At 43.4% G+C, this 22,435-nt stretch overlaps 1 protein-coding gene across 3 annotated transcripts; it reads right to left on the bottom strand.

The window, feature by feature from the left end:
- Positions 1 to 333: 333 nt before the first annotated feature.
- On the bottom strand, positions 334 to 22,264 carry FKBP6 (FKBP prolyl isomerase family member 6 (inactive)). 3 transcript variants are annotated; one of them, XM_061605160.1, is made up of 9 exons: positions 21,983 to 22,264; positions 20,481 to 20,598; positions 17,916 to 18,005; positions 17,415 to 17,617; positions 17,145 to 17,264; positions 13,949 to 14,143; positions 7,838 to 7,947; positions 6,506 to 6,596; positions 334 to 827 (listed from the first exon to the last, which is right to left on the bottom strand). In XM_061605160.1, exons 1-9 carry the CDS (start codon positions 22,079 to 22,081, stop codon positions 792 to 794), a joined length of 1,062 nt encoding a protein of 353 aa, XP_061461144.1. In that variant the 5' UTR covers positions 22,082 to 22,264; the 3' UTR covers positions 334 to 791. The 3 variants fall into 3 exon arrangements, with proteins under 3 accessions (XP_061461144.1, XP_061461145.1, XP_061461147.1); XM_061605161.1 differs by lacking the exon at positions 7,838 to 7,947; XM_061605163.1 differs by lacking the exons at positions 6,506 to 6,596; positions 7,838 to 7,947.
- Positions 22,265 to 22,435: the final 171 nt, after the last annotated feature.

Raw genomic sequence — 22,435 nt, 5'->3', positions numbered from 1 at the left:
TTTCAAAGTACCTCTATCTTTTTTTTAAAAAAGGAAGAAAGTGACAGGAATGATGCTTGTGCAACCCAAAATAACAGTGGTGTGACCCTACTATGAACCCTACCACTCATGGTACACCAGCCTGAAGAAAAGCAGTTTCTGGAATAATATACATTAATTAGAGCACTAATATTAATAATCATATACAGAAATGCCACAACGCATTCCTAGGCAGCAACAGCCAAATTAGCCGCACTGCCGAGGCACACGTGAGATGGTGCCTTCTATCTTCTACAGCTTGCATCAAGAGATTCATCCTCCTTGCACAATGAATGGACACCAGTCATGCTGACATTTTCTTCTCATGAATGCTTTATTTTCTATAGCCAGGAATACAAATTTGCTAACAACCATCACAGAAAACCACAAAACAAGCCTTATCCTTTCACACTCATGAGGAGCAGCCTGAGCCCTGGGCAATGCAGGAAGTTAAGGAAAACTAATCTGTCTACAAATAGGGTACTCTTGTTACCTGGTCTGGGTAAAAGGAGATAGGAGTTCCCGTTGCAATAAAGAGAGAATGATGAGTGGATATCTTCTTTTCATAAGAAGCTTTTAATAGTCTTGGCTTCTGAATGCCATTAACAAGGAGTAGTCACTAACACAGTGTAAATAAAAATGGTGGTTGTATATATTAAATATTCTTATATCTTCTCAGTTCTGAGTACTCCAAATAAAGCAGGGCTCTTCCATACCAACTTTCAAAAACAAGTAAGTAATTGTTGGCTGTACTGAAGTGGGATGTCTTCCTGTTATAGAAAAGTTCTTTTCTTCTGTATAGCTGGATTCTGAAATGACCAACATACCACGACTCAAAACCCCCATGCATTTCAGTTTCTGTCAGGACGTGGGTGCTTTTAAAAAATTGACAGCAATTATAACAGACTTCTCTTAATTAGCGAGTTAAGAGACCAAGCTGCTATATTGTTACAATTATTTTGAAACAGGAAATGAAGAGCTAACCTTTAACTTTAACTCTTCACACCCAAAGAGCTACAAACATATAACATGCCCCAAATCTACACCTAATTCATACCACAAAGGGCCAGCAGTACGTTCTCCTTCTCCTGGAAGTTTCCACCATTTCCAGTTTCCAATCTTCCCACTCCTCTACTTTGATAGCTTACATATGTACTGACTGACATAAGTACTGACAAGGACAGGAGATTTGGCATAGGGTAATGGTGGGCAAGGAAGGGATAGGTTTCCCCTACTGCCAACAATCCTACATTCTCAATCTACCTCTTCCCCCAATCTGCTTTTCAACCGTGGGTTGTTGGAATACAGTTGCCAATGATTGTATGCAATGCATTGTCCATCCCCCTGCCCCCAGTGTCGCAGTTCTTCAACTCTTACTCATTCACCTCCTGGCTGGCACAGCTCAATCTGGATCCAACTGTGAAATGGTCTGAACAGAGCAAGCCAAATGTGTCACATGTAAAAAATAAATCTGTAGCATTTGATAACCTCCCCAACGCAAGCTAGTGAAGTGTCACTACATGATATGCAGACTATTTCACACCTCCTCTTACACAGACGAAAAAAAACTACTGTACCCACAACTTACAAAGAAACCCTGTTAAGCAGAAAGCGAGAGTTCAGCCAAGAATCTTGTCATCTTCTCTGAATACATCAAGTCTAAAAAAGTCTTTACACAGAGCCAATTAAAGAGACAGAAGTAGGCAAGCTGAAACCCTTTAGCCGTTCTGAGAAACATTTCATCAGCTCCTTTCTTTTATTTGCACCCAGCAGCTAAACATTCAAAAAGGAGGTTTGGGAACAGCACAGATATCAGCTTCAAAGAGAGGCTGCTCCTGCAAGTACAAGAGCACTTTGTTGGAACCCTCCTTTCGCTAACAAATTGGAGAAGTACTAACATAATTGCACCAAAATCTACACCGTCCCCAATTCAGAGAATTTTACCCTTATTGGAACATTTTAAATTTGTTCTCTCTCTCTCTCTCTCACACACACACACGTGTGTGTGTGTTTAAGTGTCAAAGCTTAGGGTGGCAAAAAAAAAAGTCATATTCCATCATTTTGCCACAACCCTTCTGTTCACAATAGAGCTGTTCAGTCTTTCCTCTAGTTGTTTAAACAATCTAAGATCTTATCCTATCACATGCTGATTGACAGTTACTAACACAAGGTGCCTGAGGACAGCAGGCTATCTTCATCTACTACTGCAAACACCTGCTTCTGATTTACAATGTCTCCTAAGATATTTTATGCGGAAAGGTCTATTCAGCTGATGAGTCAGTCATTTTTATAATTATTCTGTATTGGCTTTATGGTGTTTTATGCTCTGTGTTTAATGCTTTGCGTTTGTGGATCTTGTTGTACACTGCCCTGATATTTTGTATGAAGGGTGGAGTATAAATAACTTTATAAATATGGGGAGACCATGCAATCCAGAACAACAGGCGAGAATACAGGAGTTTCAACAGCTTAGTAAGTTTACATGGCGCTACAGCCTTAAGGAGGCATTCCTGCCCTCACTAGCCAGGATTCACAAGACCCTTTAAGTTCTCTCAAGGCGGTGGAGCCCGGAGAGGGTCCCAGCAACTTCATCCCAAATGTCTGTCTCCCCCCCGCCCTGCAAGCCAGTCTTCATTCTGTGCCCACGTTTGGTCCTCGCTGGATGTTGCAGGGGGGATGGCACACCTGTGCCCAAGGCCAACAACATTCAATTTCATTTCTCCATTAGTGTCTATGGACAACCCTCTGTTCCGTCCCTGGGGACATTTTAAAACAGCTTCCCAGTGTGAACCAGAAGTGACCTATTCAGACAGTGAGATAGTTCTTTCTATCCTTTTAAATATTAAACGAGAGCCAGCGTGGTGTAGTGGTTAGAGTGGTGGACTACGACCTGGGAGACCAGGGTTCGAATCCCCACACAGCCATGAAGCTCACTGGGTGACCTTGGGCCAGTCACTGCCTCTCAGAGGGAGGCAATGGGAAACCACCCCTGAATACCACTTACCATGAAAACTCTATTCACAGGGTTGCCATAGTCGGGATCGACTTGAAGGCAGCCCACTTCCATTTTTAACTATCAAAGTTTCTTCTCCTCCCTTTCTAGCTACCCCATTGCATTCCCACTCCCACGCAGTTGTTAGCTTTCTTCCCCTCTCACTCGCCATTCTGGCCCACTGAGTTCCTTTCCTATCTACTATGTATTTCTATAAATAAAGTAGCTTTTCTTATTTTACTAAGTCTCCAGTCTCAGTGAAGCTGATGCAGGGTAAAAGCCTGCTTTCTTAGGCAAATGCACGCACACGCTGGCACACTCGCATTTCAACATCTGCTGTTACTCTGCTGCTGTGGTGTTGCTTTAAACGAAATTAAGCAACACACAAATACACACAGCATAACACCGCCTACGGTCAGCATGTCCCCTCCCCTACACACAAAGATTAGCCCTGAGGGAATGTGGCCTTGGTGGCAAAAAGGTTCCCTACATGTTTGGATTAAAGCAATATGCAAGTTGGTCTTACTGGATTCTTTCGTTTTTACAAGAGGCTTAAAGAGGCTGTTTGCACTTGCTCATTCTGTACCTTTCCCTTTTCCAGACTGCCCTTGTGTTTAACCCATGAACAAGAAGTCCTGGTCTGCTGGTAACCTTTTCAAATTCTACAGCCAAATTACAGTACTACTCCACAATGCTGGCTCCAGGCAGTGTTTGTTGCAGACCAGGAGCTTTGGTATCTTAGTGACGTGCTTCTTGGCTTATCAAAGCATCTGTTTTTGCTCACTGCGTCAGCCATTGCTGCTGGTCCCTAGCCCAGTTACAGTTACTTCTACCCTGCTGTTGGTTGTCACCAGCTGATGACAGGCCTTGCCATTCAGCCCACTCTTTAAGCTCTACAGACTAATCTTAGAAGTTCTCATTATCCTGCTGCCACCACTTCAGTCGGCTCTTATAAAAATAATGGTTCACCCACCCCTGTACCCCAAGCTCCCTGGAGGACACTGAACTTTACAAGGGCACTGAACAGCACACAGTACACAACATGAAAGCTTCTAGCAGCAAGTTTCTATTGCTCTGAGAAGCTTCTGCCCAACGTGCTTGGTCAGTGCATGATCAGTACCTGAATTCCTCCACCACCCCAACCCAAGAAAACCCTTTATGTTCTGTGCAAAAAATCCCTAAGGGCATCACTACAGTAGAAAGTTGTAGCAATGCTATCCTATAATTATCATGCCTTCGCCCCCAAGGAATTCTGGGGATTGTAGTTTGGTTAGGAAGCTGAACATTCCATTAGAGATCCCTAGCCCTGCCTCATCAAAGTGCAGTTCCCCAAATTCCCTGGGGGATGGGGACAAGAATGTCTAGAAAACACTTTTAAGTCTGGGATGGTGACATGGCTTAAGGTCCTGTTCTTTCCTTGCACCATCAACAAAATATTCAGCTTCTGACATTCCTTGTAGATGGTTATAAGTCAGACCCAGCTAAAAATAACAGCCCATATACAAGGTAAAAGGTAAAGGTGTCCCCGCACTTGTAGTGCGAGTCGTTTCCGACTCTTAGGGTGACGTCTTGTGACGTTTAATAGGCAGACCGTATATATGGGGTGGGATTGCCAGTTCCTTCCCTGGCCTTTCTTTACCCCCCAGCATATGCCGGGTACTCATTTTACCGACCACGGATGGATGGAAGGCTGAGTGGACCTCGACCCCTTTTATTGGAGATTCGACTTCCTCCTTCCGTTGGAATCGAACTCAGGCCGTGAGCAGAGCTTTCGGCTGTGTTACCGCCACTTACCACTCTGCGCCAAGGATAACACAGTAAAAGATGATCTAGCTTTCTAGTGTTGGAAAACCCTTAAGGGAGCAACAGCAATCCTTTTAGAAATCAGCAGCTTTGGGATGCCCCAGATGTGGACATAAGGAAGGAGCTGCTAGACGAATTCCGGCGACAACTGAGCCAAAAATAGATTTTACTGTTAACACAAGGGAGACAGATGGTCCAGTAGTCTTTCTGGACCACCCATAGATTCCCAACACTTTCTGTACAAACAGTTTTTCTCTCCAATGGCAGCATTTCTTATGCCAGTTACTCCTAGTCAATTATAGTTCTGTCATTTAGGCAGCAACATTTTACAACTTTATCTGAATTTGACTCTACTAGCATGAGAGGTGTTGCTGAATATTGCCAGCTCTCTGTCAAGCTCTTTAAAAAAAAAAAAAAAAGGAACAGTCAACAAATCTCTATCTTATCTGTCCAATTAGCTTCAAGCATCACAGGATCTTGCTCTGAAGACCAGTATAATGCACTTTAGAGAGATGTTTCCCCCCTCTGCTAGATTACACACAGCAAGAAAAATAATACTTAACACATTTGTGCTTTCAAGTGTTCGAACCACTTTCTGTAGATTATCTAGGTGCAATTCTTGCAACAACTGTATATGCAGATGTGGAGACTGAAGCGGGGACAGGATACTTGCCTATAGCCACCAAGTGAGTTCATGGCAAAGGCAAGACTTGAACCAGGGACTTCCCAGACCCATAGTTCAGCCTAGACACCAAACTCCTAAAATGACAGAAGCTTGGGAAGCTCCATGGAGTAAAGGGGTAGCCAACATGGCACCATCCAGATGTTGTAGAACACGACTCTGATCATCCTTGACCATTGGCCATGCTAGCTGGGGTTGATTGGAGTTTTAGCCCACAATGTCTGGAGGGTGCCATGCTGGCTACCCCTCACAGTATCATAACATACAATCTTCCTCTCTCCTCTGAATCCTTTTCACTAGTACATTCCAAGTAGAGAAGTCAGGGAGGCAGGACTACTACGTGAGTTATCACAAACATAAAAATATCCCTGTTTCAGGGCAGGGTTCAGTGGCTGACCAGCCATGTCTAGAATTTACAGTGGAATTCTGCTATAATAAACCATGAGAACAGCCACAACTGCCATCAGTATCCAGCAAGAATGGGCAGCTGCCCAGGGCATTTGAAAGATGTCCCCTAAAATAGCCCTTGCCAGCCTGGTACTCTTGATGCTAGGACTACAACTCCCATCAGCCCTGGCCAACACAGGTGCAGGATGCTGGGTCTGATGGGTGTTGCAGCACATAACCTCTGGAGGGCACCAAGCTGGCAAAGGCTGCCCTAAAGCCACCCTCTCCTCTGCTCTTGTGGCAACTGGATAGGCTGGTTAAGGATTACGGGTTTTAAAGTGCAGCATAGCCACATTTGTGTCCAACACCAAAGTGGTTGCAAGAGGTGAGAGCGCAGCATAGCCTTGCTAAGAGGCAGAGCGCATGTTCTCCCTCATGGCCCCTACAAAACTTTGGAGCAAACTTCAGAGTGCAGTTGCCTCAGAGAGCAACTCCCTTGTCATGAGTCTACCACTAAGTGACTTTCTGCTCATATATGCTGTTGCTGTAATCTTCAGGTGCAAAAGGAGAGAGTTCTTCATCAAGATGCAACCCCAAACCACAGAAGGCTCAAAGCCTGTTACCTTCAGGTTTTCTGCCACTGAAGGAGAGTTAAGGGGGCCAAACATTCTGCAGCACATTTCCTTCTCCTTCAGCATGTAATCTCTGTAACAGCTGCAAAACAGAGCAAGTTGTTTCATCACAGGGTAGCTGACTGTTTTAAAAAGCACAAAATTTTGAAGTTAAGCCTGCCCTGCACACAACTCTTTCCACAGGAATAGGAGGCAAACTGCTCCTGCATGAGTGACAGCATCTGCATCTAGCCACTTTTTGCCCTTATTTCAGTGCCTGGAAAACGCACTTTCTTGAATACAAGGATCACGGAGGAGTTGTTTGCACAGGTTTGGTGGTGTATGAAACAAGGGTTTCTCCAAAAACAAAACAAACAAGGTCAAATCCAGGAGTTTGTCTAAACTGCAGAACACAGAAAGTACCATTTAAATTTAGTTATTAACTAACAAAGCAGCTCATAAGCCAACAGTCAAGAGATCTTGCTTTAAGTACGGAATTCTGTAATACTTTCAGTAGTATTTGCATACAGTGTATACACTGTACGCAAAGCACTTGCCGAGCATGGAAGACTCGCAGATTTTGTGGAGATTTCCAAGCATGTTTAGGAGAGCAGGTTAAGGACTTAAGGATTTGCCTTCCTGGTCTATGCTCTTTCTAGTCCAAGGAAATGAGTGAGCAGTGGGCTAGGTAGCCTTGATTAGCACAGGCTTTGCCAGTCTTGTGCTGATGAAGAACACCACCTTAACAGAAGCAGAAACATGGCTCAAGCCTTTAACAGAACAGAGAAACGCCTCGGGCTTTGGCGAAGCCATGAAGGGCTGGCTACAGGTTGCCTCCTTAAGGCATTCACTCAAGGAGAACCAAAGAGTTGCCCCGTTGCCTCTCCCCAGTGTTAACATAGGGAGGTGGAGAACTCCGTTGCTTCCCATATGCTCAGCACAGCGCTCCCAAGCTTTTGATAACCACGTCACTTTTTCTTTTCTGGATTAAACAGAACTCCTGAGGATGCCCCTGCCAATATCACTTGTGGCATGGGGTGGCACCCAAGTGGCAGAGGCCCTCCCCACTGCAAGGGCATCAAATAACTAGCATACTAATCTGACCTGACAAGACTTTGGATTTCCTGTATTCCCACTCACTAAGCCTGTTAAGCAGTTTAAACATTAAAAGAATGCAGAGGCTTAAACACCTGCAAGGAAAAACTATGGACCAAAACTATGGACCACTGAGAAAGTGAGTGTTCAGTTCAGCTGAACATATTTATACTTGTGGCAGGGAGGGAAGGAAGGAAGGAAGGAAGGAAGGAAGGAAGGAAGGAAGGAAGGAAGGAAGAGCTCCCTCACCTGGCCAGCTTTTTCAGTTCATTGTTAATATCATGGTTGAAGGGCTGCTCTTTCTGTGCTTTGACCAAAAAATCCCGAGCTCTCTTATACTCTGCCAGAAAGAAACATGCCTAGCAGAAGACAAAATAATAATTATTTTAATTTAGTATGCTGTTCTTCAGGAAAAAATCTCACTGTGGTTTATATGTTAAAACACAATGAATATATCAAGTTAACAAACAGCAAAATTAACACTCACCAATATAAGCCATCTACTGAAGGCCAAGGAAAGGAAAAGCCGAGCAACTCAGATGTGCCTCTGAACTTTTAAACTTGTTGAAATCAGCCAACCAAAAGAAATACCGGTTGTGACTCCCAAAGGAAAAGTAACTCAAGAAGGGAGTTCAAGTGGGAGTTTTATAAAACTGCATGGGAGCTAAGTGAGATACTGAAGGCATATAAGCAGAAACAATTCCAATGACCAAGAAAAAATGGGAGATAGGCAGCCCCTTAGGTTTCTGTGTAAGAAACTCACAAATGAGCTCAGATTTAAGAGGGATACGTACAGGAAATGGAAGGAGAAGCAGACCCAAGAACAAATACAAAAAAGTAACCAAAGCTTATGAGAGGGAGAGAATGTCAGGAGGACGAAAACTCAGAATGAGTTTAGGCTTATGAAGGATGATGAGAATAGCAGATGGGGGTGGGAATGTCTGGGAAAAAGAGGACGAACAAAGAAGTGGTGCGTCCACCGAGATGAGAAGATGGAGAAACATTAGCAGGTAACAGACACAGCAAGACAGCCCAACTCCTACTTTGCCTCCCTCCGTCTTATCCCATGAGGGAAATTCTGTTTAGCCTAGCAATATTTATTATACGATTTATATCCCGCACTTCCTCCCAGTAGGAGCCCAGGGCGGCAAACAAAAACACTAAAAACACTTTAACACAGCATAAAAACAAACTTTAAAATATATTAAAACAAAACATCTTTAAAAACATTTTTTTAAAAAAGCTTTACAAACATTTTAAAAAATAATTCCAGCACAGACGCAGATTGGGATAAGGTCTCTACTTAAAAGGCTTGTTGAAAGAGGGTCTTCAGTAGGCGCCAAAAAAGATAACAGAGATGGCGTCAGTCTAATATTTAAGAGGACAGAATTCCAGAGGGTAGGTGCGACTACACTAAAGGTCCGCTTCCTATGTTGTGCGGAACGGACCTCCTGATAAGATGGTATCTGCAAAAAGTCCTCACCTGCAGAGCGCAGTGATCGGCTGGGTGTATAAGGGACAAGGTGATCTTTCAGATATCCTGGTCTTAAGCTGTATAGGGCTTTGTACACCAAAACTAGAACCTTGAACTTAGCCCAGAAGCTAATAGGTAGCCAGTAACAGACAAAATGGTGAAGAGAAGGGGTTGCAGCCCAAGACAGGAACAAAGGTGGTCCAGGAGTACTTAGTCACCCTAAATTCATTCAAGGGCACTAAAGCAACTTGATCTCAAGGACTCTGTCTATGATTTTTGAAAATCCTTGGAGAACAGGTGAATTTGCACGAGATTGGAGGCACGCAGATGTTGTCCCTGTTGGGCTGTCACTGATAGGCATTACTACCTTGTGTTGTTTTCCATGAAGCCTGCAAGTTTTGGAGAAGTGTGAGAAGCAGCCTTATCTAGTATGGTCTGGGAAGCAAGGCCAGACAGTGGTTGTCATGGTAACGAGATAACAGCTTGGGGAAAAAAGTGCTTTTACTATTGCTGCTGTCTGCTGAGCTATCTGTAGTAGTTTTGTACTTTGAACGTAGAAGAACTTCTCTCCTGCGGGGGGGATCTTAAAGCCGCTGGCCTTAATGTCTGAATAAAGACTCTTACATGATTTAATGCCTCTGGAGCGGTTTCTTGAGCAACTTAACTACAACGTAATGTATGCTGTTTCACACAACAACGCAGACACAATCAAACAGTGGTAGCAGAGGATGGTTCCGAACCACAGCGCATTACACGGGAGTAAGTTGCTGGTCTGAATGGCAGACGGAGTTCCAGAGAGGGCAGCTTGATTGATTGCACCAGACGGAGGTGAGCACCATGGCTGTAAACCTGTCTGGGGGAGGCTTGCCGATGGAAAGACTTAATGAGAAGAATTATGGCAGCTGGAAGCCGAGGATGAGGGCTTTGCTGATAAAAGAAGATTTATGGGAAGCTATTGAAGGTACACCCCCTGCACCCCTTTCAGCGGCTTGGATTAGGAATGATGAGCGGGCGCAGGCTTTTATACTTCTGACTCTATCTGACTCTCAACTGCTACACGTGAGAGATGTTACAAACGCCAAACAGATGTGGGACGTGTTGGCAGGCATTCATGTGCAACAGACTGCGGGATCTAGATTGTGTTTGGCACGGAAGCTGTATCAAATGCGCTTCACGGGTGAGTGCGACATGAGTGAGCATCTCACGGAATTCAGACGCCTGTTTGCTGAATTGACAGACCGAGGCGTCGAACATTCTGAACTTCAGAAGACCTATCTGATCCTGGCTTCACTCGATGGAACGTGGAATAATATGGTCATGGCTTTTGAAGCCATGCCTGACGGAGGTTTGAACGTTGCGTTTATTGAGGAAAAACTGACCCAAGAATGGCAGCGGAGACAGGAGGCGAAAAGAACCGAGTCTTTGGAAGCTGTCCAGAGGCAGGAAGTGAAAAATGCCGTGCCAAGGGATAATAAACAGGAGCAGCAACAGAGGCTGAAGGCTTGTTTTGTGTGCGGAGACCGTCGACATCTCCAGCGCGATTGTCCAGTCAAGCGAAACTCCAGGGACGGAGGATTGAAGCAAGGCAGTGTGAACTTTGTTTGTAAACAGAACTCTCAAGATTTACGACCTGTGAACTGGTTGCTCGACAGCGGAGCAAGCCATATTCTAATTAAGGACAGGAGTCTGTTTTACACGTCTACTGATGAGCAGGATTTTGTTTTACTTGCTGATGGATCACGGAATTCCGTAAAAGCATGTGGTCTGATTAAATTTGACATTATTTGGCATTATGACAGTTTGTTCGTCCCGGACTTGGCTCATAATATTTTATCAGTTAGCAAACTGGTAAGTTGTAATTATTCAGTTTTGTTCCACAAAGACCAATGTTTTATAATGAGGGGGGCTGAAGTGTGCATGCAGGGAAGCCTTAATGATGATTCACAGTTTGTAATAAAGAGCAGTCAAGCAGGGTGTGCTGTGTTAAACGCTGAGGCACAGGTACATCAGGGCTGCGTCCATGAATGGCATCAAAGGCTGGGGCATGCAAACCTTGACAAGATTAAGAAAACCCCTTTGCACAGTGAAGGCATGCGTTTGAAAGACTGTGGTCAGTTAATGGATTGTGATTCTTGTAATCAAGCTAAAATGACTATTGCACCAATAAACCGGGAGGCTGAGAGAACCACAACAGCTCCCTACCAGCTAGTTCATGTTGATTTAGCAGGGCCAATAAATGCTTCACGAGGAGGTGCGAAATTCTACATGGTATTGGTAGATGATTTTTCGAGATTTTGTCATGTTTTTCTGTTAAAGCATAAAAGTGAAGCTGAGCAGAAGCTGAAACTGTTCATTAAGAGAATCGAAACTCAACACGGTGTTACGGTGGGGGCTATACGCTCAGACCAAGGTGGGGAATTTACGAGTAAAGCATTGAGTGACTTTCTGGAGAGTAAGGGAATAAACCAGAATTTCACTGCTCCACACAGCCCGTTTTCCAATGGAACTGCTGAGAGAAAAAATAGGGTGCTTGGGGAAGCAATGAGAGCCATGCTGCTGGATTGCAGTTTAGGGAATTCTTTCTGGGGAGAGGCAATTCTTTATGCGAATTACATTCACAACAGGCTGTTACATAGTGCACTTGGAATGTCTCCTTATGAGAAACTGACTGGCAGAAAGCCTAAAATACAACACATTTGGGGCAAGGTGCTGGATCCACATTCCACAGGGAAAAAGGAGGGGCAAGCTTGCGCCCAGAGCACAGCAAGGTTTTGTTTTGGGATTTCAGAATGCATATTTCAGAGTTTGGTGTCCAGAAACACAGCAGTTAATTCTGAGGAGAAGCATTAAAGTCTCAGAAAAGCCTTGGGATCAAAGAGAGACAGTTATTCTTACAGGGTCAAATGACACACAAACATGAACACAATCACAACAGACATTTAAGCCAAATTTTGACATTAAAGTGAAAGGTACACAAATTCCTCTCAGAGATGCTTTGAATGAGCTCATTTCTGGAAAACGCAGATCAAAGAAACGAAAAGCTGAGGAAATGGATGATCCTGGGCAAGCGGTGCCAAGTACAAGCACAGGCTTAAGCACACATGGGGGGGGCAGAGAGAGCAGAAGCTCTGGTTCCTTTACGACGCTCCACGAGAGAGAATATAGGCAGACCGCCTGACAGATTTACAGTGGGATTGATTACAAGCCCAGGAATGCATAAACAGGTTGAAATGGATCCTGAGACACTTTATGTTACATGTGTTGAACCAAAGTTTGATTGAATAAAGTTCTAGCTGAATGTACAGAGATGTCCTGACATGTACTGTAATGTACTGAGATGTAATTCTGAACTGTACTGAACTGAAAAGGTATGATACAATGTATTGTAGAAATGTATTACTGTTTGACTATGTATTATAAAAATGTGTTTTATGTGTATATTGCAGTCTTAATGGAAAAAGGGGGACTGTTGGGCTGTCACTGATAGGCATTACTACCTTGTGTTGTTTTCCATGAAGCCTGCAAGTTTTGGAGAAGTGTGAGAAGCAGCCTAAGGCCAGACAGTGGTTGTCATGGTAACGAGATAACAGCTTGGGGGGAAAAAAGTGCTTTTACTATTGCTGCTGTCTGCTGAGCTGTCTGTAGTAGTTTTGTACGTTGAACGTAGTAGAACTTCTCTCCTGCGAGGGGGATCTTAAAGCCGCTGGCCTTAATGTCTGAATAAAGACTCTTACATGATTTAATGCCTCTGGAACGGTTTCTTGAGTAACTTAACTACAACGTAATGTATGCTGTTTCACACAACAACGCAGACACAATCCAACAGTCCCCACTTTCAAAAGTGAAGGGGAGAAAGAGGATCCAGGCAACTACCAACCAATTAATGACATTGATTCCTGAAAAGGTTTAAGGACAGGCCATTAAGCACTGAGACTATAAGCATTTGGGGAAAAACCCTGTGATCACAAAGAGCCCTCTCACGCTTCTCAAGAGTAAGTCATGGCAGACTAACCTAGACAGATAGATATACACAGAGAGAGTTACTAGCCTGATACATCAGAGGGATGCTGGGGACTCAGTATATCTTGGTTTCAGTCAAAGTCCTCTGCCCCCCCATTACAGGCTTGCTGGCAGACTGGTAAAATGTTGCCTAGACCATTTTGCAGTCAGGTGGATTTGTAGCTGGTTGATGGGCCACACCCAAAGATTATTAATGGCTCCTCAACCTGGAGAGAAGTGACAAGTGAGCGCCATGGGGGGGGAGGGGTTTCTGTGCAGGGCCTGGTGATGTTCAAAATCCTTCATAAATGACTTTAACAAAGGAGTGGGGAAAGCGTTAACCAAATCCGCTGGTGATACCAAACTGGGCGAGGTAGCCAATACTAAGACAGAAAAAGGATTCGAGATTGGACAGATCAAAGTTCTGCATTTAGATGCATGTCACCAGGGTGAAACAGGAGCTAAAAAGGCTAATGCGATTCTAGTCTACCTCGAGAGAAATAATGCATCTGTTGACTCTCAACCCTTGTTAGACTATTTCAGACACCTGCTAGAAATGTTTTTATTTCAGCAAGCCTACCCAGACATAGGGTTGAATCCAACATTGGTCATACTCAGAGCAGACCCACTGAATTTAATGGATATAACATGACCACCTTAGGTCCATTACTTTCAGCGAGTCTTCTCTAAGGAAAACTAAGTTGCATATATCCATTATAAATTAATTGTGCATGAAGCAATGGTACCACTCTGTCCTGCTTTAGTTATGCCTCACTCAAGTCCCTTGTCCAGTTCTGAGCACCCCAGCTGAAACTGCAATGTGTCCAGAGGCAGCATTAGAAGCTGGAGAGGATAAACCCAAAGAAGCTCCTCTTCCTCCTCCTCACCTGACCACATCTGAAGAGGGCTTTGGCATTCTTCTCGTCTAGCTCCAAGGCCTTCTCTCCGTAGGCAAGTGCCCGTGCTGGGTGCTCCAGCTTCAAGTAAGTAAAAGACAAGTTCAGGAAGACGAGGAGCTTGGCAGCGTCTACTTTGGCTTGCTCAGCCTCTTTGGCCCTCACCCGGTGCAGGATTGAGGAGGCCTAAGCAGGGATGGAAACGAAGTAACAGGGTTATTTTACAGTCTTACACACCATAAAAGCCCCCCCCCCCAAATCTGAACTACAGAACAGGTAGGAAAATCTCTTATCAGAGCATCTCCTGCCAATACACATTGGGCAGTATGGATGTTGATCTAGGAAACTGGCATTGCCACAGAAGAAAAAAAGGGCTAGCAGGGGGGGAAAGGGTGTGGTTGTTGTTTTAACCATTTTTTTTTCATTTAAGGGCCAATTACAGGTATATATACTTGTGCTTACAAAAAACATTGGCAACACTGCATTTTTCCCCAATGGGAATCTAAAGCACTCAGATGTGAAAGCACGTAATAATTACAAAGAACAATTAAGGTGGTTGCTTTTAACCATTGGAAACACATCTGGCGCCATCATATTGTTTGTTGTTATGTGCCTTCGTGACCAGTTTTTAAACGCCAGGCTAAGAAATTTTGATTTACTCAGCTCTTTACTCAGGCCTTTAATTAAGGTGGTCCACAAAGTGGTGCTCCTTTTATTTATTTATAAATATATTTGCATTTAGTTAACAAACATTAAAGCGGTTTACAGAAAGTTAAAGAACCACCAATATACAATAAAAACATTAAATACACAATAAAAACAAACGTCTACTATTGCGTTTAAAGATGAACATGCCTAATTTGCTTTCAGAAACAAGATGCAAACTGAAACAGTCGTCCTTCAAAATTCACTTATCCGAATTTTGCAATGCAATTCTCCACCCAACTAATATGTACAAAAATGTATATACTAAAGTGTGCATATAAATGTATATACTAGTGAAAATAACATCTGAAAGTGCATTATATTAGGGAAATTTGCTTTGCAAAATATATAAATTAGGCAAAGCTGCCCACAAAAATGTGTTTACTAGAAGAAATTTACACTAAAATGCTAATAAATTTTCATGAGGATTTTATTTTAAAAATGCACAAACTGCAGGGACAACGTGGAAAACTGAATTTGTTGTTGTTGTTGTTATGTCCCGTTGATTACGATTTATGGTGACCCTGTGAATCAGCGACCTCCAAGAGCATCTGTCATGAACCACCCTGTTCAGATCTTGTAAGTACAGGTCTGTGGCTTCCTTTATGGAATCAATCCATCTCTTGTTTGGCCTTCCTCTTTTTCTACTCCCTTCTGTTTTCCCCAGCATTATTGTCTTTTCTAGAGAATCACTTCTCATTATGTGTCCAAAGTATGATATTCTCAGTTTCATCATTTTAGCTTCTAGTGACAGTTCTGGTTTAATTTGTTCTGACAACCAATTATTTGTCTTTTTCACAGTCCGTGGTATGCGCAAAGCTCTCCTCCAGCACCACATTTCAAATGAGTTGATTCTTCTCTTATCCGCTTGTTTCACTGTCCAACTTTCACATCCATACATAGAGATCGAGAATACCATGGTGTGAATGATCCTGACTTTAGTGTTCAGTGATACATCTTTGCATTTGAGGACCTTTTCTAGTTCTCTCATAGCTGCCCTCCCCAGTCCTAGCCTTCTTCTGATTTCTTGACTATTGTCTCCATTTTGGTTAATGACTGTGCCAATGTATTGATAATCCTTGACGAGTTCAATATCCTCGCTGTCAACTGTAAAGTTACATAAATCTTCTGTTGTCATTACTTTAGTCTTTTTGAAGTTCAGCTGCAGTCCTGCTTTTGTGCTTTTCATCAGCATTCATTTCAAATCATTACTGGTTTCTGCTAGTAGTCTGGTATCATCTGCATACCTTAAATTATTGATATTTCTCCAGTTTTCACACCTCCTTCATCTTGGTCCAACCCCACTTCCCATATATGTTTTGCGTACAGATTAAACAAATAGGGTGATAAAATACATCCCTGTCTCCTTTCCGATTGGGAACCAATCAGTTTCTCCATATTGTCCTGACAGTAGCCTCTTGTCCAGAGTATAGGATGCGCATCAGGACAATCAGATGCTGCGGCACCCCCATTTCTTTTAAAGCATTCCATAGTTTTTCATGATCTACACAGTCAAAGGCTTTGCTGTAATCTATAAAGCACAGGGTGATTTCCTTCTGAAATTCCCTGGTCCGTTCCATTATGCAAAAATATCCAACGTATTTTTGCGATATGATCTCTGGTGCCTCTTTCTTCCCTTTCTAAATCCTGCTTGGATGTCTGGCATTTCTCGCTCCATATATGGTTAGAGCCTTTGTTGTAAAATCTTGAGCATTACTTTACTTGCATGAGAACTAATTTAAGATTTGAAAAATTAGAAACAGAGAGAACTGACACTGACAGATTTGCCCATCCCTTCTTACAAGGATGTTTTAAGGCAGGGATGGGGAACTGCAAGCCCAGAGACAAATGCCTTTCTCTGTGTGCTCTCTGTCAGACCCCTGAGGCTCCCACTAGGCTGCTCCCCTCGTTACCCTCCCTCACTGCACCTCCTTCATGAGTCCTTTTGTTCGGTAGGATGAGTAGAGCAGATAGGACTTTCCTTCTTAATGTTATGATGAGCATTTTATGTATTTTTGTATTAATTGTTTGAAGTTTTCTGCTTTTAATTTTACCTGTGCTATTTTATCTTAAGTCACTTTGAGATGTTTTCTTTTGTTTAACCAACTTATAAATGTAATAAATAGTAAATTTTAGGACAACACATTACCACAGCCTTCAACAACCTGATGTCCTGCAGGTGTTTGGGGCTACACAGCATGCCCTGTGTTAGGCAATTAACAAACAAGTAAAAAAAAAGAGGGGAAGAGAAAAAAGAAAGTAACAATGTTGATAATAATATAGTAGGCATTGCAAGGGAAGTTAACCATGCTGGCCTCGGCTGGTGGGCATTGCAGTGCAAAGCCTGTGGAAGGGCATCATGTTGGGGAAGTCTGATCTAAAGAAACTCTCCAGCTTTCTGAGACCAACCCTGTCTTTTTGCTTGAGCCAAAAGGACTAATAGGAGAGGGCCCCCAAATATCTTCCCAATTGCTTTTTTTACCCGCTTGTATCTTTCTCTGGCATCCATGAAGTGCTTCTGTCGGAAGAGGTAATTTCCAAATTCCCGCTCCGTTTCTGCTATCTTTAGCACTTTCTGCAGTGGAAACCCATCCTGTTGCTCCTGTGCAGAGAAGCCACAATCTAGTCACAGAGATTACTATCAACCATGAATTGTGCTTTAGATTATATATTTTTTTAAAAAAACTGCCCGGTAATCATGTTCAGTGAAGGGAGGTATAGAAATCTCTTAATTAAATACAAACAAACTCACAGGAGTCAGGTTGAAGAACTGGTCAGATTCTGCGGAGTCCAGAAAGTCCAGAAGCTCAACCTCAAACAAGACTGTGGCATTAGGAGGGATCAAGGGAGGGCAGCCCACCGCTCCAAAAGCATAACTTGGTTTGAAGAGAAATCTTGCCAACTCTCCTTTCTTCATTGTCAACAGTCCAACTTCCATACCCCCAAGGGTAATGTCTGAGAAGGCAAAAAAAAAAGTTTATTTCTATAATGTATATACTACAGTACTAGCTCTATACACTCTTCAAGTGGTTGTGCAACCTCAAGAATGTCATGGCAGTGATCACACTGTTCTATTTATCCCATTATTATCCTAATCTTCATCTTAAAGGATCCCAGATAATTTGCTTACTAACATAGAACATGTAAGTTTGACATGAATACATATGTCTAGGTTTTACATTTAAGCACATCTGCAAACGCACAGACTGTGTGCTCTGTGTCTTTCAGGGCTGCATTGTCATGCTTGACTCACCTTCACCGAGTTTCATGAGTCTGGGATTTCTTCTGTAGCAGTTTGTGTCGAAGGGTCTGTCCATGTGTTCCAAGTACCCTGAAAATTTCACTGAAGTTCAGAGGAGAGGAAATTAACTTCAGTTAGGAAGGTTAAATATATTTGCTATTTTCATCAATAACAGACAACTACTAGGAATTCTTGTTTCATCACATAAGCCATGCTGTGTTATCCCAGGAGCTTGTTGCTGAGAGCAGAGCCGCCCCTAGGCATCGGGAAGCAGGGCAGTGGCCCCAGGCCCTGCACTTTGGTGATCTGCTCACCAGCCGGCTCCTCCCTCCCTGCCTGCTCGCCTTCGCCAGGCAGAGCGCAGCACTCGCTTGCTCTCTTTCCGCCTGGGACGGGGCTCGCTTGCCTGCCCACCCGCCTGCCATGCCGAAGCCGCCGCTCCTGCTGCGGTCAGTGAGCGGTAGCCGTCCTGGGGACAGCGAGCTGGGCCGGCAGTTCTGGGACTGGTGCCTGCGCACCTACGGCAGCGACTCAGCCAAAACCATGACCCGGAGCAAATGTGGGGGGCCCTCAACTTTGCTTTTGCCCCGGGACATGCTAAGGGAGGGCCTGGCTGAGAGCACATTGGTTTTATCCATTATAGAACAATTCCTAAAACAGAATTATGGTATAGCATTTGCTCATGTTACGTCATATCTTGTAGCATCCATTAATCTATATTTTTCTGTATTCATTTCGAAAGTTGAAAGCAAAAACTGAAGATTCCCAGCACTTAGAAGCTTGTCACATTAAAGCAGCTTTTTCCAACCTGATACCCTCCAGATGCTTTCAACTACAACTTAATCCCAGCCAGCTGTAGTCCAAAACACCTAGAGAGCAACAGGTTGGGGAAGATTGCACTAAAGTAGGGATGGGGAACCTGTGGCCCTCCAGAAGTTGTTGGGCTAGAATTCCCATCAGCCCCTGCCAGGATGGCCAAAAACCAAGATGATGGGAATTGTAGTCCAGCAACGTCTAGACTCTAGAGAGCTCTCATCCCTTTGTTTATTTATTTTATTTATTTATTGCACTTGTATACCGCCCCATAGCCAAAGCTCTCTGGGCGGTTTACAGCAATCAAAAACATTAAAACAAATACACAATTTAAAAACATATTTTAAAAAGAACTTAAAACACAATTTTAAAATTCAAAACAATATAAAAACAATTTAAAAACACATGCTAAAATGCCTGGGAGAAGAGGAAAGTCTTGAAGAGGAAAGTGTTAAACCCTAAAGGACCTGCACGACAAATGGGTATCTGTTCAGGTTTATCATATCCATGGATGTTAACACACCCCAGATAACCTTGAACAGGGAGCTCAGGATTGTATATTAAATGGAAACCAAAGCAGGAACTATAGTTTACACCAAAGAGAATTCAGGTCCTTTGTTAGACATTTGTGTCTCCAAAATACTTAATCCATGTTTGACTAACTAATACCAGTTTTATTTATTTGTTAACATTAAGGTTCTTTTTCCAGGATTGCTCAACAATGCTAGAAGGAGCTAGCATGGAAAAAAGCACAGGGAGTCCTTCCACTTAGTTCATAGTAAAGCACAGAGAAAGGCCCTGGGGAAGGGCCATAACTCAGAGCATCTGCTGTGCATAAGGTCCCAGGTCCAATCCCCAATGGCATCTCCAGGTAAGAACATAAGAAGAGCCTGCTGGATCAGGCCAGTGGCCCATCTAGTCCAGCATCCTGTTCTCACAGTGGCCAACCAGGTAAGACAGGGAGAGATTGCCTGTCTCAGAGCCTGGAGAGCCACCCCTAGTCAGTGCTGAGCTAAATGTAAATGTACTGCCTTCAAGTCGATTCCGACTTATGGCGACACCACCAATAGGGTTTTCATGAGGCTGAGAGGCAGTGACTGGCCCAAGGTCACCCAGTGAGCTTCATGGCTATGTGGTGATTCGAACCCTGGTCTCCCAGGTTGTAGCAGAGTCAGAGGTCTGACTCAGTATAAAGCAGTTTTCTATTTTCCTAAGGCACTTTTCCTTTGGGGGCATATAAAGGGAGTTAATGGAAATCATTAACTTGTGGTATAACCACCACTATTCAAATGTCAAAAAAAGATGGTCAATAGCAAGGACTAACCAACTTGTTAAGTGAATAAAATCCAATTTTAAGTTTACCTGGGATCAAAAGCAGACATGAATGCATTTAACATGTCTGGTTCCCACTTCACCCCCTACTTACGAGGAGGGACTATCAGGAGGGCAGTGAAGTCTTTTCCCCTTCTCCACTATGGCCCTGATGACCTCCTCCACCTCAAATTAATCCTACTGGACCCAACTTTTATCAGAATCTTTGGGAAAGCAGACAGTGTGTGTGTGCGCGCGCATGCTTTCTCTCTCTCAAGTGGTGGTGGGAAGGTGATCTATAAAGGGGGGGGGACAAGTGACCAGCAGGGGTAGCACCCATGACAGTCACTCATAATCCAAATGTGCCCACAGGCCTAAAAAGTTGGTGACCCCTGCTCTAGTAAGCACATTTAGGATTGTAAACAGAGACTTTTCAACACAAGCCCATTTTACCTAGTACGGAAGCATCAGGAGGCACTATTTCACCAGAGCCAGGACGGATAATTTCCTTCAAGACCCCTTGGTCTCCAGTAACATCCCACATTCGTTGACCCAGCCGGTGATATGGCGACTTAGGAGAGTGGAAAAGAGGAGACAGCAGAGCATGGCATTATTTATATACCACCTAACAATACAACAGAACCCTATTAACTATTAATGATGCATTATTACTGTGGAATTCTTCAGATCTGTCTTTTCAAGTTGATGCATGGATGCAGTGATTAATTAGCTAGTTTTGGCTGTGATATCTATTATGACCTCTTAATGAATGCAAACCAGGGGTATGTGTATATGTTCACCGCACTGCATTTACGTTCAAGTTAAACTGAAGAAGACTTCTCGTTGAAAAGTGTTTAGATACATTCTTTGAATTTCAATTGTTCTTATTATTGCGGTTTTGGCAGCGTGTATGGTTATATTTGTTTGTTATGATTTTGTTGTCATGCACATTGTTTATGTTTAGTTTCTCACGATCCTGTAACTAGACACCCTCTGCAATTTGTTTCTTAATTCAATTAAACTGTTTTTACATTGCACTCAGGGCAGTCAGCAAGAGGCTTTTTTTTTGTTCCGAATTCTTTTCATCATGTTTTTGGTGTGTTGAGACTTTTATCTAATTAAAAATGTTCTGAACTGTACTTGATTTTTATTTTATATACCATTTTGAGATTTTTTATTTGTTTTTGAGTTCAGTTTGGTATATTGTTTGGATTTAAATTCAATTAAATTAATTATTTGTATTGTATTTGACCTCCACTTTGTATATTGTTTCTAAGGCTTTTATATTGTACCTCATTTCTGTATTTTATTGCATACAGTATTGGTTTGAAGATTGTTTTCTTGTATTTTTTGATACTGTATTTGAATTTTATTTTCTACCAGGTTTGGATATTCTTTTGTATGGTATTTTGTATGACGTTTGGAAATTCTGTTCTATCAAATTTGATTTTTCTGTACATCACTTTGAGATTCTTGAACATAAATTGACTTAGAAAATTTCCTAAATAATTTTAAGCAAAACCTTTACTTTCAAAACTCATTTGACCTGCTTTTGGCAGTCTTTATGCTGTTGATATTTTGCTGCATTAGGTTTTGTTTTGTTCATTATTTGCTGGTCTTTTTATGGTAAGCCACAATAAGTCATAAAAAATAAGTAAAAGAAGGTGGTTATTATCATTATTGCTAACTTCTGGAGTGAATGCATGCACTCTACACATGCTCAGATACAGCGCTAACTAGGCTTCAGATACAAAAATAAAGGAAGGCAGCAGCTCATAAAGAAAAATTCGCGGAAGGGGGGCACAGGAAAAATGTAATAAACTTAATTTAAGTTTAATTATTGTTTTAGAAAACTTTAGGGGAATCAGAAAAAAGGTAGGGGCCTCCCCCCAGACCCCCGTGGCTACGGGCCTGGGCCGGACGCTCTGCTCATGCCCAGAGGCACTGAGGCTCACCACCACGACGTCCCCCGCCTGCGGGCGCACCCCGTTGGGCCGCAGCTCTTCCCGGTAGCGCCAGCTCTCCTCCTCCTCGCCGCCGCGTCCCGCCTCCATCGCTCAGGCGAAGAGAACCCTCCGGGGCGTCACGGTCTTTCCCGGCTTCTTTCTCCTCACCGCGTGGCTCGGCCTTCCCGCCCAAACCGCATGAACCAATCACGGCGCGCCCCTCCGAACCCCGCCTCCTTTAGCCAATCGGCGCTCAAGGAGCCTCCGAGGCCTCGTGCCGCTGGCCAGGCCGCGCCCAAGCTGAAGAGCCAATCCCCTTGCCCTCCTCCGGGAGTCTGTGGAGGGAGGGGCGCGCGGGTCCTCCGAGCAGTGCATGCTGGGGCATGTAGTCCACTCCCCCAGCCAAGGCGTCCGCCAGATTTCTGTTTATTTACTCCCCGTTCTGCAGCTGAAATTGGCTCC

The sequence above is a fragment of the Rhineura floridana genome, chromosome 21 (assembly GCF_030035675.1).
Source record: "Rhineura floridana isolate rRhiFlo1 chromosome 21, rRhiFlo1.hap2, whole genome shotgun sequence".
Taxonomy (NCBI): domain Eukaryota; kingdom Metazoa; phylum Chordata; class Lepidosauria; order Squamata; family Rhineuridae; genus Rhineura; species Rhineura floridana.
Note: the sequence above shows the minus strand (reverse complement) of the source record. Positions and strands in the feature narration are given on the sequence as shown.

Excerpts from the sequence above, each read along its gene's own strand:
- FKBP6 (XM_061605160.1), bottom strand. The coding sequence starts at position 22,081 with ATGGAGGCGGGACGCGGCGGCGAGGAGGAGGAGAGCTGGCGCTACCGG. Across the intron at positions 17,618-17,915 it reads ACTCATGAAACTCGGTGAAG|ACATTACCCTTGGGGGTATG; the intron begins GTGAGTCAAGCA and ends TTGCCTTCTCAG. Across the intron at positions 828-6,505 it reads CAGTGGCAGAAAACCTGAAG|AATCCAGCTATACAGAAGAA; the intron begins GTAACAGGCTTT and ends TGGTCATTTCAG.